Genomic DNA, 17,764 nt, shown 5'->3' on the forward strand with positions numbered 1-17,764 from the left:
CTCATAGTTTCTAGTTGGTGCTGTCAGTGTATATATTCAGTGCTCTGCTCTAAAAATAATACATAATAGCTGAATAGCTTCTATAAACATAAAATCCAGGTATTTCTCAAAATTCAAATTATTTCTGTTTTTGAAAAGTAGGTTATGAAGTGAGACTCTTTATAATTGGAATGTACCAAATTTTGGGTATTTTTGGAAAGCTAAATGCCAAATGCTTATGTCAGCATCATTTCTAGCACTTTCGACATGACTTTGTTCGTACTCATTTAGTCACGATCAATGAATCATGTATATTACCATGCTGTCCAGTCAGTATAACAATGTCAGCTATCAGGCGCCTGGGTGGCTCAGTTGGTTAAGCCTCCAGCTTCGGCTCAGGTCATGATCTCATGGTTTGCGGGTTCGAGCCCCGCGTCGTGCTCTGTGCCGACAGCTTAGAGCCTGGAGCTGGCTTCAGATTCTGTATCTCCTTCTCTCTCTACCCCTCCCTTGCTCATGCTCTGTCTCTCTCTCTCTCTCTGTCAAAAATAAATAAAATGGTAAAAAAAAAAAAGCTTTACGATAGGGCTTGCCATTGTTAAATTTCCTGGTGAACTAATACAGAACATTATTTTGCTGTTATCTATCTACTATTATTATTACTATTTCTACTGAAAGATAGAATGTGGACTGGTGAGAAAAGGATGGATTAACTCTTAATGATTGTAATCATTTATTTTAAAATAAAATAATAATTAAATGATTTTGATTTGGTAAAACATATCACAGTATTCAAAAATTTAAAAACTTAACAGGATTTAAAGTCTCTTTCCCATAACTGTTACCCAGCCACCCATTTCCCTTCCCTGAAAGTAAATAATATTATAAAAGTAGACTGGTGTATTTAAACTTTGAATGGAGTGTGCCAAAGTATCTGTCAGCCTTCTTTTTTTTGTGCCATTCTTGGACCTGGTGAGAACCTTTCATTATCTTTTCCTATGTCATTTGTTTTTCTTGTTTAATGTAGGTTGGTTTCCTTATAGTTGGTAAGATGAGCTGTCATAGAACCTTAAAAACATGAAGCTAATAAAACAGTAAAGTCAATATCTGTATTAAAGTCATAACTTCGCCATAAAAAAGTAAACCCCTCGTCCTTGGAAGGGACATTAATACAGCCCTTCAGAATCCAGGTTGATTCTTAGTTCAGTCCTGGTCAGCGTTGAGTCTCGGATAAACTTCCAGGCCCCTATTTATGCCACAGCAAGCACATGGGAATTTGATGTCTTCATATTTCAGGCTGGATTTGACTCGAATTTATGTCTGCTTGGGTTCTTTCTTTCTTTTTTTTTTTTTTTACATTTCATTTCAGATATTCTACTTTTATTCAGTCTAAACAAAACTAGTATTGGTCAATAGCAAATTTATCAAGGCAAAAAATTTAGTTTTAGATAACCAGTCTGGAGGGAAAAAAGCTCTTGTACTTCACTCTATCCACTCACTATTGGTTTTACTCATGAATAAGTAATTATCACTCATGAAGAAAAACAATTTTACTGCCTCAAAGTAAAGACTAAAAGTACACTTCTTCCTCTTTTTCAATTAAAAAAAATTATTGTGGGACAACAAAGTCAAATTTGCATTTTATAGAACATAAATTACTAACAAGGTCCTGACCTAGTAATCAAAAATTAAATCTCAAAATTTAAAACCAAGAGAGGCTAAATTACACACATATTTTGACCAAACAAATTCTGGAACATTTCCTAAATGAAAAGTAAGCACAATTATTACATTCCAGGTTTCAGAGAAGAGGCATTAAGGATTCATGCCATAAGTTTATTTACAAACATTGAGTATGTTGAATTCAAGAGTTTGATCCATTTTTCAGAGAGACTGCACTTCTTAAAATGCTCCTTTTCACATCTGTTTAATGGATTAATTAAAACATCCTTATTTCTTTTTTTTTTTCATTTTTTTTTTAACATTTATTTATTTTTGAGACAGAGAGAGACAGAGCTTGAATGGAGGAGGGTCAGAGAGAGAGGGAGACGCAGAATCTGAAACAGGCTCTGGGCTCTGAGCTGTCAGCACAGAGCCCGACGCAGGGCTCGAACTCACGGACCGCAAGATCATGACCTGAGCCAAAGCCGGATTCTTAACCCACTAAGCCACCCAGGCGCCCCAGACGTCCTTATTTCTTAAGCAGTTGGTGTCTTACTATAAAAAAAAAAAAAAAGGTGCAGCAAATCCAGGTCCAAAGTACATAGTCATCATAACAAGTAACCACCACTTGTTTTCCACTGAAAATGGCAAATTCTTCCCTGGGCCCTCCTCATAGTGGCTCCTACGGACCACAGAGGTGGTGAATCTCCGATGCTCTGTCCCAACATAGCGCTGTTGGAAGTTCTGCGAAAAGCGCAGCACCCCCAGAGATAGAAACGACAGCACCAAACCAAGTCCTCCTCTTTTCACCACCTTGTTCCCTGGTGTGTCGGGTTCTTTCTTTCTGAAATTTTAGTGGAGGCTTTTTCTAACTGAGCCGTCTCTAAAAGAGAATACATTTAGATATGCATAGAATTAACTATGCCTGTGATCATTAAAATATTTTTTTCCTATGAAAACACACTTGTCATGAGTTGGTCCAGTTTGTCTCTGTTTAGAGTTTTTATTTTTATTTGTTTGCTTAGAGTTTTTAAATGCCTGAATTTACAAGCACAAGCAGCTTTGAAGCCACAGATTGACACGTGTATTGGGGTCTCTGTTCATTAAGGAAATGCTGTTTAATTGTGCCGGATGCCAACCATTTCAGTAATTACTAGCTTCTAGTCTGTTTAGGGTTTAAATAGACTTGGACTCTGCTTTAGTGAGCAGTTGCTCATTGAAATTAGCAATGTAATTTTAAAGCTTTTTCTTAAATACGAACATAAGCACAGTAACATTTCAGTTGGTGGTCTGAACTGAATGGATGGAGAGTTTTAATTTTTCAGGTGACTATCTAATCATTTAATCATTTGAATTTAAGAATTTTATGCTATAAAGTTTATAGCTGCTAAGGAAAGAGAGTCTTGAGTCCTGAGATGAAAAAGCACAGCCATGTGAAACTGTATTCTCTTATGAATTCTGAAAACTGTCAGACTGTATATTTAGGTCCTAATTTCATTAGCCCATCCTAGTTTAGAAGAATTTGAAGTGGTATTTTGTTTGTGTGTGGGAGAAATCTATCATGTCTTTGCAGTTCACTCCGAAGAGATAATAGGTACACAATTGCCTAGTTGAATATATTTTTGTCTCATATAGTTGGGCATTAGGATGAGCTTTAAAGAAGCATTTTTTTCTACTTAGATTAAAATAAGAACTATATAATTTATGAAAGGATTCTTTTAGCTAAAAGAAACCATTTAAAATGAGAAAATAGAGGAAATGTAGACTGCCAAATAATGCAAGAATAGAGCCTGAAAATTTAGATATACCCCTCATCCTGAAAGCCCTCTTAGGCCAAAGACAAATATTTCAGATGTCTTTCAAACAAGATCTCAAGCTCTTAAACTTCAGGATTTCAAGTGCTTACAAATTTAGAGTAATATCTCAGTGGGAAAACAATGTATACTAATAACCCAGTAGAAAAATAGTGTAAATAGACAGTACACAGAACACGAAATACAAGGAACTCCATCTCCTAAGAATATGCAAATGTGAAAAACACACTAAGATGCCATTTTTCACCTATTACAATGCAAAGTTTAAAAATTACACAACTTACTGAAGACCTGAAGAAACCTATAGCTTGCCTATGGAAGAATAAATCAGTACAATCTTATGGAGGGCAACTTGGTAATATTTAACAAAATTTTAATGTTTATCTTTTGACTCTTGAAATTCAATTTTGGGGAAGCTTTCTACAGATATATTTATTCCTGAATGTGAAAGATCATTTATGCCAAGGGTATTAATTTTAACATTATGCTAACAAAAGATGGGAAAGAATGGAAATGTCCTTAGTAGATTTTGATACATTATGTTACAGTCATGTAGTAGAATACTTATTCAGTCATAAAACAGGTTAAGGAAGCTCTGTGTAGGAGTAGGAGAGAGGTTCCAGACGTGTAGTGTTGGGATGGCAAACTTCTTAAAGGGCCAGCTAGTAAATATTTTAGGCTTTTCTCTGTTGTTGGGGGACACAGCCACAGACCATATGTCTATGTGTATGACTGTGTTGCAATGAAGTCTTATTTACAGAAACAGGTGACTGGTCTGTGGGGCATAGAAGAACTTGGAATATAAACTATAACAGAGGTATGAAGTGCTGAGAGCACTGGGTAGTGAGTTCAAGCTTTGCCTGGGATATTTGGGAACGACTTCATAGATGAATGAGGTAGGTGATCATTTAAACTGAGTTTCTGTGGGTGTGTTGAAGCTCTGAAGATTAAGGTGAGGAGGAGGTGTTTTCTGGAATTGGTGAGGAGTTGTTTGATACGTGGAGTTCTGTGTTGAGAGTGGATGAAGAGGTAAACTGGGATCATATTTTTGAAGGGGTAGACACTAATGTGGTTTCTAACCCATTTTCTACTTCGAATAAAAAATATTTGAATGCCTACCTCTGTTAGACCTTTAAATTTTGCCATATTTACTTCAGGGCTTTTTTTTTTTTTTTTTAATTTGCGTGGGTTTTTTGGCATATGTTTTGTAAAAGAAACATTATAGACACAGTTGAAACCGTGCCCTGCAAACCATGCTGAGTATATATTCTTATCTCTTTCCAGAGATAATAGCTAATATGAATTTGTTACTCTAGCCTTCCGACATTAACTACATGTTCATATACCTTTATACACAATATATTTTATTGTTCTTTATATTGTAAAAGTTCAAAGAATGGTTTGTGGTGTCATTTCACAATTGGCTTTTGCTCAAAATTGTGTTTTTACTATTTCTGTGTGTGGATCAGCCCCAGTCAATAGAAATAAAATGCAAGCTGTATATGTTATTTTAACTTCTGTAATAGCCACATAAAAAGTCACAGGTGAAATTAATAATATACTTTAGTAGCCCAGTGTGTCTGAAATATTATTTCAGCATATAATCAGTAGGTGAGATTATTAATGAGGTACTTTACATTCCTTTTTTATACTAGATCTTTGAAATCTGGCATCTGTTTCACACTTGCAACACCTCTCAGCTTGGACTAGCCACGTTTTAAGTGTTCAGTAGTCGCAAGTGGTTAGTGGCTTTTACTGTATTGAACAGAGAACTGCTCCCGTTCAAGCAGGACGGAACACCCCCAAGTGCTTGACAGTTGCGCGCGCTCCTGACCTCCAGGGGCATGTTGACCCAAGAGAAAGTCTTTTGTGTTTTGGAACTTGCTAATCCTGCAGCCGCAGCACAGAAATCATTCTGTGTGCAATAAAGGAAACCTCTCTCAAGAAGAGCAATTACTGCTGCTGATGGTTGGAGCACGGAGCGCGGGACAGGCACGATGCACGGCCTCTGTAGACACGCAGGGGCCCCTGCCCTGTCCTTACAGGAGTACGCTCTTCATTCTTGCTTGTCTGGGGTAAACTGCTGAAACTTTTCCTGCTCTTCTCAGGGGTGCCACATTGGTAGCAAACATACTGCTTCTCCATAGTCGGACCTTAGTAAGTAGGTAGACCTGTTAGCTTACATTTCTTTGCAAAGAATCTCCAGCAGCATCATTTGATTATTGAGCTCCATGTAATATGCCTCTATGCCTGGTTTTCTAAGTTTTAGCCAAGGTTAAAGTCACCTCACCCCAAAGTCTGTATGTAGACTTCTAGTTCTCTTATTTTCCGCAGAAATATCTTCATTGAAATGCTGTAGAGTTGACCTGGAGTCCTAGCGGAAACTGCCTTTTAGCATGTTTTAGTTTCATACACATTAAATTAGAGACACTTTCCATTATGCTGTTAGTATCCCTCATATAATCCAATGAAAAACAAATCTAGCTGAGGACAAAAATTTAGGGAAAAATTCTCACCGTGTCATTCATTCATTGCTTGATTTTTGACTGTTTTTTCAATTCTGTGGCATTTATTTTAATGTGTCTTTTATATACCCACAGAAATATATATTATATAATAGATCTATCATGATCTCTGCTCTTAGTGTGGGGCCTTGATATAGTCTGCATTGCACGGCTTGATAGCTTTTTAGTAGTTTTATATGGCACTTTCTGCCACAAGGTGGGGGTAGAGAGTTCTATAGGCCTTTTTAGGTAAGGAGAATTTGGTCATAAAGTTTAGCTTTCCATAAGTTAACAAAATAATTGTCCGGCACCATTGTTAACACAACTGCCCCTTAGGGTTAGCAGGATTTCTAATTTCTTCATGGTAATATTTTACTCAGCTCATCAGCCATTCAGAAATTATTAGTGATTATTTTTGTAACAGTTTAAATACTCTATGAATTTACTTCCATATCATTTACTTTTTGTTGCATTACTTTGTTTTTTTTTTTTTTTTTTTTTAATCTAAGGTGAGAACGGTCACTTGGGAAAAATGCATGTTTTGATTGGGCAAATAGGAACTGAGAAAAATAAAGAGGTAATTCTGGGAGACTAAGGGTTTTGGTGGATCTGATAGGGAGTGGAAATGAGAGAGGCAGGCCTGGGTGAGGTGTCACAGTGGCATGTCCTTTAAACAAAGGGTAGCACAGAATTCTATGGCTTGTAGTTTTACAAATTCTGATACTAAAAATATGTATATGCTTGTTAGATACTGGTGCAGGTAGGTCTACACCAAGCGAGAGGATGTTACCCATTCTCTTCATTAGAAATGTAATCAGGGGCTCCTGGGTCAGTCAGTTGAGCATCGGACTTCGGCTCAGGTCATGATCTCACGGTCTGTGAGTTCGAGCCCCGCGTCGGGCTCTGTGCTGACAACTTGGAGCCCGGAGCCTGCTTTGGATTCTGTGTCTCCCTCTCTCTCTGACCCTCCACCATTCATGCTTTCTCTCTGTCTCAAAAATAAATAAACATTAAAAAAAGAAAAAAAAGAAATGTAATCAGAGGCACCTGGCTGGCTCAGTCAGAAGAACGTCTGACTCTTGATCTTGGGGTTGTAAGTTCGAGCCCCACGTTGGATGTACAGATTACTTAAAAATTTAAAAAAAATTTAAAGTTTAATCTATAAAGTCAATTAAAAATTAAAGTGTTGGGGTGCCTGGGAGGGTCAATTAGTTAAGCGTATGATTCTTGATTTCAGTTCAGGTCACAATCCCAGGACCATGGGATTGAGCTGCACATCAGGCTCCGTGCTGAGCATGGAGCCTGCTTGGGTCAGTCTCTCTCTCTCTCTCCCTCCCTCTGCCCTTCTCTCCCACTTGCATTCTCTATCTCTCTAAAAACAAAACAAAAAGAAAAAATATTAAAGTGTTCACACATAGAGACATTGTGTGTAATCTGAAATAAGAAAGCATTTTATTTTAGTGAAAACTGTTCTATGACCACTTGGCATCAGTTTGCTCATATCAAATGTTAAAGAATGTCTATATCAGAATAAGCCTACTTGTCAGAAATGATTTTTAACAAATCTTGGTTGTGCCTTATTGTATATATAAAATTAAACAGTGAAACTAAAGAGACTTTGTTAAGGTTTTTATGCAAATACATATGTAATATGTTTCAGACTGGATGACCGTGGACAAATTCCCACACTACTATATTTATAGACTGAATTGTCAAAAGCCCCATGGTTCTGTTTGTTTCTTCTTCATTTCAGAATGGGAAATGCTGAGGTTACCATATGGGCCACTAGTGAAAAGACCTGTTGCTATTTGGTGGCACACACCAAACTTAAAGACCATGTGGTATAAAGATTTAAAAAAGAGTTCTACATGGGAGTAGATTTGGAAATTGGATTTGTTTTTTTTTTTTATGAAATTTTTTAATGTTCATTTATTTTTGAGAGAGACTGAGCATGAGTGGCGTAGGGGCAGAGAGAAGAGGGAGACACAGAATCCGAAGCAGGCTCCAGGCTCAGATGCTTAACCCCCTGAGCCACCCTGGCGCCCCTAGATTTGATTTATGAGCTAAATTTGGAGAATGCAGATAATAATGAAATTCCTTCTTAATTGACGTGATGGCAGCTGATTTCTATAAGAATGCCATTTTAGTTCCCCTAGAGTTCTATTTGACTGGAATTTCTGAGAAAGTCCCTTGCTTTGCTAAGGCTGTTAGCCATTTGAAAGTGGATGGTGGGTCTTACGTGAAGAGAAGTTGTGACTGTAGTGTGATGCTAATCGGTGGAGAGCCAGTGGTTTGGTGTGACCTGCTTGCCACTATCTGTGCTCAGTTAGCAGGTGCTTCCTCACTTCGCCCATGAGGACACCCTCCCTCCAGGTTCTTGTGCCGGCAAAATCTGTAGACTCTTACAGATACACCTAACACGTTAAAATCTACATACATTTTATCTTAGTCACACAAACCATTGTATTTGCTACAGACTTTAGAAATAATGTTTTGTTTTACTGTTCCATGATAAAATAATTTTGTTCAGTCTTTGTGTGTATCGGGATCCCTTCCCTGGGTATAATTTGTCTTCTTGAGGTAGTTGTTCAAGTGACAGCTACTGGGGAATATGAGTGTCTTTGTAAGTTTAGATATAAGGTGACTCCTTTTTTTCCTGAAAAATATTTAGAGCATGAAACCTTCATCCGATATCTGCACATGTGATAATTCCTCATACTCTTATTTTTCATTTATGTTTAGAAGTACTTCTCAATTTTAAGAAGTCAGAGTCTTGAGTGAACTTACTGAATATCTAAGTTTTTAGTTAATGTGGATTTTGTCTTTTTTTTTTTTTTTTTTTCCTTTGAGGGGTTGGACATAATTGCCTTATTTCATTTCAGGGATCCTTCTAAAGTAAATATTCTGGTACCTGGTGCTGGACTAGGAAGACTGGCCTGGGAGATAGCTATGCTAGGTTATGCTTGTCAAGGAAATGAATGGAGTTTTTTTATGCTCTTTTCTTCCAACTTTGTACTCAACAGGTATTTAATTTACTTTTTGCTAGAAATAGTATTTTCTCAGAATCAGATTGACTTACCTATTTTTGAGCAATTCTGAATTTGCAGATAAATACATAGTGTTTTATTATATGTGTCATAATTGTTTCTTATATTAACATCAAGTTGCTTATACAAAATACCACTTTTAATCAGTTCCTAGTTAGCAGAATGTTGAAACAGGATGGATAAGTGACTTTTTAGAAAATGATGAGATATCCCACAAAACAGAAATGCTTCCTGTGCAGAATTGCAAGACTGTATGTATGATCCGGGAAGGAGTGTTTTCTCTCTGTTCCCTAAACTTCTCCACCCATTGGTTTCTTTAATGGAATCAGAGTTCGGTGTAGCAGTCGTAACTTCTTCCCTCCATCAGATTCTTATAAAGTGGCCAAGTATGCTCATATGACTGAGTTGGAAACATGTCTCAGAATTTCTGTGGCCTCTTTTAGAAAATAGTGGAAAAGGATTGTTATTTTTAAAGCCAGAAGAGGTGCATTGGGAAAAAAGAACTAGCTGCCTTGTTTAAATTAAATACAATGTTTTCTTGGTGGCAGTATGGGTTAGGGAGGGGTGAGAAGGTTAAAAGGAGACAATTAGAATAGTTGAGTAGCAAACGAAACCCATACCACTTTTTTGAGAAAATAGTGGACTGTGTTTTTACTTGAGTCTGAAGTTTGGAAACACATTTTTTAAAATGTGAGTGAACGACACATTTATATTTCTGAATTTACTTTAATTTTTTTCCTGTCTTTTAATTCATGATTGGTTGCTCATCTACATGTGTATGTGCATTTTCAGATAATTGGGGAGGGGTATAGTGGTAGCACTTTTAAGTATTAATGAGTTTTATAAGTAAACCTTCAATCAGATTATATTTTAGTGTTTAAAGTAGATTTTTTTGGTGAAGTCTTTAGTTAACACTGAATTTTATGCTCCTATTTTGCAGATGTTCTGAAGTTAATAAATATAAGCTTTATCCTTGGATTCATCAGTTTAGCAATAACCGGAGGTCAGCGGATCAGATTCGACCCATCTTTTTCCCTGATGTTGATCCCCACAGTCTTCCTCCCGGTTCTAACTTTTCGATGACAGCAGGAGATTTTCAGGAGATTTACTCAGAATGCAGTAAGTCCAAAACAAGCATTTAAACGGTCTTGTCCTTTGTTCTAAATTTAATGAGCCAATTTTATCCTAAGGCAAAGTTTTGGTCATTCACTCTGATAGTAGAATGTGAGGTATACTTCAGTGACAATTTAGGATATTCCAAGACGTATGTAAGGTAATGATGGGAAATATAAAGAAGGGTAAGATTCCACAATTCAGAAATGTAGACTCTGTTGGGTCTATTAATATAAGATGACATGTAAACAAATTTCAGTGAGTAATGAGTACAGTAAAGCTAAAAGTAGATGAGTGTGGGAAAGAAGTTCTTTGTAGAGAGAAGGCTGTGACTTCAAGAATAGGGAGAGAGAGGTAGTGCAAAGAGATGAATGAATAAGGTCATCGGAGATGGTGACACAGCCTGACTGGAAGGAAAAGAGAGGTTGGTTTGGGAGTTTAATGGTGGATGTGGCTAGAAAAGTAGGTTGGTTCCAGATTGTGGAAGACCTTTATAATCAGGTTATGAAGTTTGGACTTCACCTGGGCAAACTGTCGAAGTTTGAGCCATCATTAGAGAAAAGGAGACGGTAATGGAGAGAGGGTCAAGGGGAAGTGGATTGGCAGTAAAAGCAAGAGGAAAAGTAGAATGCTGAGAGGTCGGTAAGGTCATTAATTCAACAGGTACTTTTCTGAGCACCTGCTAAGTCCCAGGTGTGTTGTAGGCATTGGAAAGACAGCAGTGAGCAAAGCACAGTCCCTGTACAGAGGTTTCTATTCTGATAGGGAGTGAGGGGCAGTGACATGAACATTGTGAGGAAGAATACTAAGGCAGGGTGACAAGGATATAGAGTGGCAGGGGAGGGGCTGCTGTTCATCGAGTGCTCAGGGAAGTCCTTTCCAAGCCAAACTTTAAAAAAAATGTTGAGCAGAGAACCTCGAAAAAGTGAAGAGGCAAGCCATTAGATACTTGGGGGGGAATGTTGCAGAGAGAAAGAATGGCGAGAGAAGGAGGATTCGCGGTGGGGAGGGCGCTTGTTCTGCTCAAGGAAGAGTGAGCGGCCACTCGGGCTGGGGTGTAGTGGGCAGTGGGCACTGCGGTGGGAGGCCAGGTTGGGGAGGGTTTGATTGTACTCAGAGAGGTGGGAAGCCATTAGAGGGATTGAGGTAGGTTTTTGTTTCTTTTTCCCTGAACTCTGACATTGGGAAAACCTGTACTTTGAAGGTGGAAAGAATGAGATGGAAGATGTTGGGTGCTGGGGATAGAGAGCAAGGGCTCAGAATAGAGCTGAAATAATGGGAAACATCAGTTAGGCGAGTCCAGGGGACATTGTTCTGCAGCAGGATTTGGGAGAGCAGATGGTGACACAGGCCTCCTCGGTTGGATGCGTGCCTTTGTCGTGCCAGCATTTGTACGGAGGCCTGCCTTAGTTCAGCCTCTGTCCCTGTCCTGGGCCACAGCCTCCAAGGACACTGCTGTCCAGGGGGTTCACTTGGCTACCTGGCCCCCCTTTTACACCGGCCAGTATCCGGAGCACTGGTGGGTAGTTTGAGTATTTTGATGCCATTCATTTCTTACTTGGCAACAAGTGCCTACAGTCTTTCTGAAACTTGCCAGAATTGATGGTTAACATTGGCTTAAATCACAGTTTAAAGTTCAAATAACTATTTATCTTAATTGATTTGAAATGAAGGGTAGACATTGAGTAGATTATAAACAAAACTCTTACGAGTACCTTTTGGTAAAGATACTAGTAATATAGGCTATCGAAAATGGTTTCCAAGCTGATCATCAAATTCTTTCTTTTTTTAAAAAAACTTTTTTAATGTTTATTTATTTTTGAGAGAGAGAGAGAGAGCGAGCATGAGCAGGGTAGGGGCAGAGAGAGAGAGAGGGAGAGGGGCACAGAATCCAAAGCAGGCTCCAGGCTCCAAGCTGCCAGCACAGAGCCCGATGCGGGGCTCAAATCTGAGAACTGCGAGATCATGACCTGAGCTGAAGTCAGGCGCTTAACTGACTGAGCCACCTAGGCACCCCGACTATCAAATTCTTAATAAAAACTTTTACGAATTGCAAAGTATCTCATAAATGATTGTTTGGTTACCGTAATTACACAGTTGATTGGAAGAGTTTAGCTTCTGTATTCCTCCAGTTAAATTAAACATTCATAGTCTCTTAAGACATAGCTGGTACATTTATGGAATTAATTAAAAGAAAAGGCAGAATAACATAATTAAATGTAGTAACTTGGTTTTCCTTCACTAGATACCTGGGACTGCATTGCTACCTGTTTCTTCATAGACACAGCTCACAATGTAATCGATTATATTGACACAATATGGAAAATACTCAAGCCAGGTGGAATCTGGATAAATCTAGGTAAGTTCCTCAGTATTTATTAGAATCTCATACAGTTATCTGAGTACTTAGAGCAATTCTCTGTTTGGTAATCTCACAGTAACCAATGTTCACAAAGGTTATAGTTAGTTAAGTTGTACAGTGTCCTTTAGATACTACCCTGGTCAGTCATGCAGTTCCTCTGAAAGCAGTGGAACCCCAGAAGTTGTGTATTCTCCTAGGTCATTCTCACAGCAGTCCTCGTTTCAAAGAGTACAGTTACTACCCTGATAATCCTTCTCTCATCATCCCCACTCTCCCCTCCAGTGACAGCAATCTGTTAAGAAGGAAGTGCTCTTTTTTTCTTTCAAATGAAACATTTGAAAAAAAGCCCTTAAACCGCCCTCCCCAACTTTCTCCGAGGTACAAACCATAGTGGGAAAAGAGTAGATATGGTGATTTTCAGGACTGCCTTGAGTTTAAGAGAGAATATCATTTCATTTATGCAAAAACCTTTTTACTGCATCCTACTACTAGGTGATGAATATTCCCATCCAGCATCTAGAGGAAGTTACCAGTTTTATCCTCCTCCTTTAAAATAAAGGGAGAATAATAATACCAAGGTAAATATACTTGTCTTTTTTAGTTAGATGTATAATCCATGTTAAGAAAGACATAATGGCTAGGGGTGCCCGTGGGCTCAGTCAGTTCAGCGTCCGACTCCTCATTTCAGCTCAGTTCATGATCTTACAGTTTGTGGGACTAAGCTGTGTGCTGACAGTGGGGAGCCTGCTTGGGATTCTCTCTCACTCCCTCTGTCTCTGTCCCTCCCCTGTTCCTGCTCTCTCTCTCTCTCTCAAAATAAGTAAATAAACTTAAAAAAAAAAAAATAGACGTAATGACTAGAATATAAAGATTTTCAAGATGAGGGTTATCACGTAACATAAGAGGACAGATACACCTTGTTTGAATCCATGGCCTTCAGGATTGGTCTAGTTTTGTTGTTCTGTCATGTGCTCTCTTTTAAAAAAAAAAAAAAAATTTTTTTTTTTAACATTTACTCATTTTTTGAGAGACAGAGACAGAGTGTGAGTGGGGGAGGGACAGAGAGAAAGGGAGACCTCAAATCTGAAGCAGGCTCCAAGCTCCAAGCTGTCTGCACAGAGTCTGATGTGGGTCTTGAACTCATGGACCAGGAGATCATGACCTGAGCTGAAGTCGGACACTTAACTGATTGAGCCACCCAGGCACCTCTGTGCTCTCTTTTTAGTGATTGGACTTGACCACAGATTTTCCCATTAGGACTAAGACTAGAGGCAGTATTAGGTCTTTTCAAATTTCTCTTTAGAATTTCATGGGGGCAAATGAGAGTAGTTGTAAAATGTAACCATCATATGAAACAATTATCTCAAACCTTAGATCCTCTTTAAAAGTAGTCACTTCTTTAAAGCAGATTTCTTTAAAAATTTCCCAAGAAATGATTGAACTGTAATACAGTTGACCCTTGAACAATGTGGGCATTAGAGGGATGCTGATCCCTTGCACAATAAAAAATCTGCATATAACTTTTGACTCCCCAAAAACTTAACTATTAATGCCTGCTGTTGACCAGAAGCCTACGGATAACATAGTTAACACATATTTTGTATATTACATGTATTATATATTGTATTCTTACAGCAAAGGAAGCTAGAGGAAAGAAAATGTTATTAAGAAAATTATAAGGAAGGTGGGGTCTGTGGGTGGCTCAGGTGGTTAAGCGTCTGACTTCGGCTCAGGTCATCATCTATCATTTAGTGAGTTCTGGTCCCACATTGGGCTCTGTGCTGACAGCTCAGAGCCTGGAACCTGCTTCAGATGCTGTGTCTCCCTCTTTCTCTGCCTGTCCCCTTTTCATGCTCGCTCGCTCTCTCTCTCAAAAATAAATAAAAACATATTTAAAAAGTTAAAAAAAATTATAAGGAAGAAAAAATGCACTGAGTACATTAAGTTTCACTGGCATGTATTTATCAACACAAAACGTGTGTAAGTGGATTGGTGCAGCTCACACCTGTGATTTTCAAGGGTCAGATGTATTACCTACTGGATATTTGCTCACTGGGGGTTAGACGGTGTGTGAGCCACTTGTTTGTTTTTTTTTTTTTAACGTTTATTTATTTTTGAGACAGAGAGACAGAGCATGAACGGGGGAGGGTCAGAGAGAGGGAGACACAGAATCTGAAACAGGCTCCAGGCTCTGAGCTGTCAGCACAGAGCCCGACGCGGGGCTTGAACTCACAGACCGCGAGATCATGACCTGAGCCGAAGTCGGCGGCTTAACCGACTGAGCCACCCAGGCGCCCCTGTGTGAGCCACTTGTAAATGCGTTATTTAATCTGAAAACAGCCCTATGTTGAAATGGTATGTCTACTGTCTTACAGTTGAAGAAACTGAGTCTTGCTTTTAAGTAACTAGCCGTGGGATCCTTGGAGTCCTTGGGGTCCTGGAGCTTATATATGGCAGAGACAGGCTCACAGCCCAGATCCAATACCTCGAATGCCTAACCAGCTAGCCCTCCGGCTCACCCTGGGTCAGTTTGTGACTTAGCAGTAGCAGTCATGTTATGTAATTAATACTTTTGACCCCAATTACTGAGACATGGTAAGGATTTGCGTATTTCCAAAGCATTGGGTTAAGTTTCACAGAAACCACTTTTCTGTTTGAACTTTTAAGTGGTTTATTAATATTGTATTAAGTTATATAATAACAATAATTGTTTACAACTGCCTGGAATAAATAAAATTGGCCCTGCCTAAGCATACTGTTTGATAAGAATGGATGTGCTGGGCTCTATTGTGATCTGTCCCAGGCACCAGAGGGAATAGGGCACATTGGTTAGTGGGAGGTCAATGAGGAGATCTTCTACTCTTCTTACCAGAGTTTCAAAACGATTCTGAGAATTAGAGTAGTGGAGAAGCATAGTCCTTAAAAATACTTGTTCGGAAGGTTAATATTTTCCAAGTAAAATTCTTTTAACGTATAAGCTGAGGGGTGCCTGGGTGGCTCAGTCGGTTGGCGGCCAACTTCGCCTCAGGTCATGATCTCACAGTCCGTGAGTTCAAGGCCCGTGTCAGGGGCTTGACAGCTCGAGGCTGGAGCCTGCTTCAGATTCTGTGTCCCACCCGCGCTCTGCCCCAACCCCACTTGTGCTCTGTCTCGCTCTCTCAAAAAGAAATGTTAAAAAAACATTAAATGTATAAGCTGAAGAATTGTAAAAATACTAATTATGTCAGGGTGCCTGAGTAGCTCAGTCAGTTGAGTGACTCTTGATTCCGGCTCCGGTCTCGATCACAGGGTTGTGGAATCCATTGAGCTCCACGTCAGGCTCTGCGCCCAGCATCGAGCCTGCTTAAGATTCTCTCTCTCTCCCTCTGCCCTTCACCCCCCTGCTTGTGCGCTCTCTCTAAGAAACCAATTGAAAAATAAAAATAATAGTAATTGGCTCGGTGAATATACCAGTGATACTGGTGTGCTCCAGGTGTCTGTGCAGAACAGTGTTGTTCGCTTCTTAGGCCACGTGCTCATCTTTTCCTAAGCGTCACTCTTACTGCTGCTTCTCCTATTCTTTCATCTCTCTGGTCCACATACCTCTGTTATGTGCCACGCCACTCGGTACCAACTTGGGTACTTCGGAATCGAAGAGAACCCCCTCCGTCATCTGCACAGATTTCCCCCAACCGGAAAACCATGTGTCCTCCTTAGCCCTCTTCTTCCTCACCATCGGTACCTAGTCCACAAGTTGTGTCTCCTAAAGCTTCCTAATAGGTCTTGAACCTCTTTCTATCTCAGGGTTTCTCAGTGGCAGCGCCCTTGATATTTGGGTCAAGATCATTCTTCATTTGGATGGGCGGAGAGGGAGGGCTGTCCTGTACAGTGCAGGGGGGCGGGGGGGGGTCGTGCTGTACTCCACAGGGGGGCGGAGAGGGAGGGCTGTCCTGTACAGTGCAGGGGGGCGGGGGGGGGTCGTGCTGTACTCCACAGGGGGGCGGAGAGGGAGGGCTGTCCTGTACAGTGCAGGGGGGCGGAGAGGGAGGGCTGTCCTGTACAGTGCAGGGGGGCGGAGAGGGAGGGCTGTCCTGTACAGTGCAGGGGGGCGGAGAGGGAGGGCTGTCCTGTACAGTGCAGGGGGGCGGGGGGGGGTCGTGCTGTACTCCACAGGGGGGCGGAGAGGGAGGGCTGTCCTGTACAGTGCAGGGGGGTGGGGGGGGGTCGTGCTGTACTCAGCAGGGGGGCGGAGAGGGAGGGCTGTCCTGTACAGTGCAGGGGGGTGAGCACCGTTCCTGGCTTCTGCTTACTCAGCCGCAGTGACACGTCCTCAGTTGTGACGACAGAAACGCAGAATGAGCCTAGTGGCGAAGCGCTGCTCCAGTCTCCAGCTGGTTGAGGGCTCAGGCCCTCATCATCGCTTGCCTGGGTTATGCGGCAGTTCCCGGCGTGTCCCCCACGTCCAGGTTGCCTCCAACCTCGTGCCTCTTCTAGTTCTCTGTGTGACCCCTGGAGTGATCTTCCCCGCAAGCCGATCTCTTGCTGTCCCACTCCCCACATAGAATTCCAGCTTTCTGGATGACCTGAACTCTTCAGGATTGTGCATAGTGCCCTTTGTGATCTTTGCTGTGTCTTGTGTCTTAGCTTCTTCTTTTTTTTTTTTTTTACCTCCCCAGCCTTGACCTCAAGTGCCAGCCCTCTGACCAGAAAGCCTTTTCTGTTTTCCCTCTGTTCTCACGTGGGCTCTTTGCTGTGTGCGCTCAACACTCAGCTCAGGTGATCCTTCAAGATGGAGTAAATTTTTGTTGTCTTCCTCTTTTATGTTCTCACAGACTCTGTGAGCATTTAACACAACGTCGTGTTGCCACCTGTGTTTTTGTTTTCCCCGTTGGTCTCTGAGCTCAGTGAGGGCCAGAAGCTGTGCTTGCTCTTTAACCTCCCTCAGAGCCCGACAGTTAGTGGCTGTTTAGTGAGTGTTCTGTGCATGAGTGTATTGTTTCAGTATTTGAAAGCGGAAACAATGTAATGGTAGAAGATCGGCTGCCAGGAGACATGACAAAGTGGCATTTATATGGGTAAATTTGTAACATTCCCATGGTTTTGGCTTCAGTCGTGTGGGCCTGGAAAATTAATTTTACGTATAAGCCGAGAGCGTATCGGCCCCTGGGGGGTGATTTCACACTCACCATGCTGCCCTAGACCAGAACATTCATAGGGAAGGAGTGCCGGGTGCATAACTAAAAAGCTATATTGGAAGTTAAATTATAACAAAGATATTGTCTACATTCTATGAAATCAGAGTTG

At 40.5% G+C, this 17,764-nt stretch overlaps 1 protein-coding gene across 2 annotated transcripts in view; it reads left to right on the forward strand.

Annotated features, from left to right (window-relative positions):
- The window catches only part of CARNMT1 (carnosine N-methyltransferase 1), a 43,270-nt gene that overhangs the window by 18,057 nt on the left and 7,449 nt on the right, over positions 1-17,764 (forward strand). For both annotated transcript variants that reach the window (XM_027041025.2, XM_027041026.1), the window contains 3 exons: positions 8,842-8,982; positions 9,947-10,125; positions 12,365-12,478. In XM_027041025.2, coding sequence (XP_026896826.1) covers positions 8,842-8,982; positions 9,947-10,125; positions 12,365-12,478 — 434 coding nt within the window. The remainder of the gene's footprint in view (positions 1-8,841; positions 8,983-9,946; positions 10,126-12,364; positions 12,479-17,764) is intronic.

This window comes from Acinonyx jubatus, chromosome D4, assembly GCF_027475565.1.
Source record: "Acinonyx jubatus isolate Ajub_Pintada_27869175 chromosome D4, VMU_Ajub_asm_v1.0, whole genome shotgun sequence".
Lineage (NCBI taxonomy): Eukaryota > Metazoa > Chordata > Mammalia > Carnivora > Felidae > Acinonyx > Acinonyx jubatus.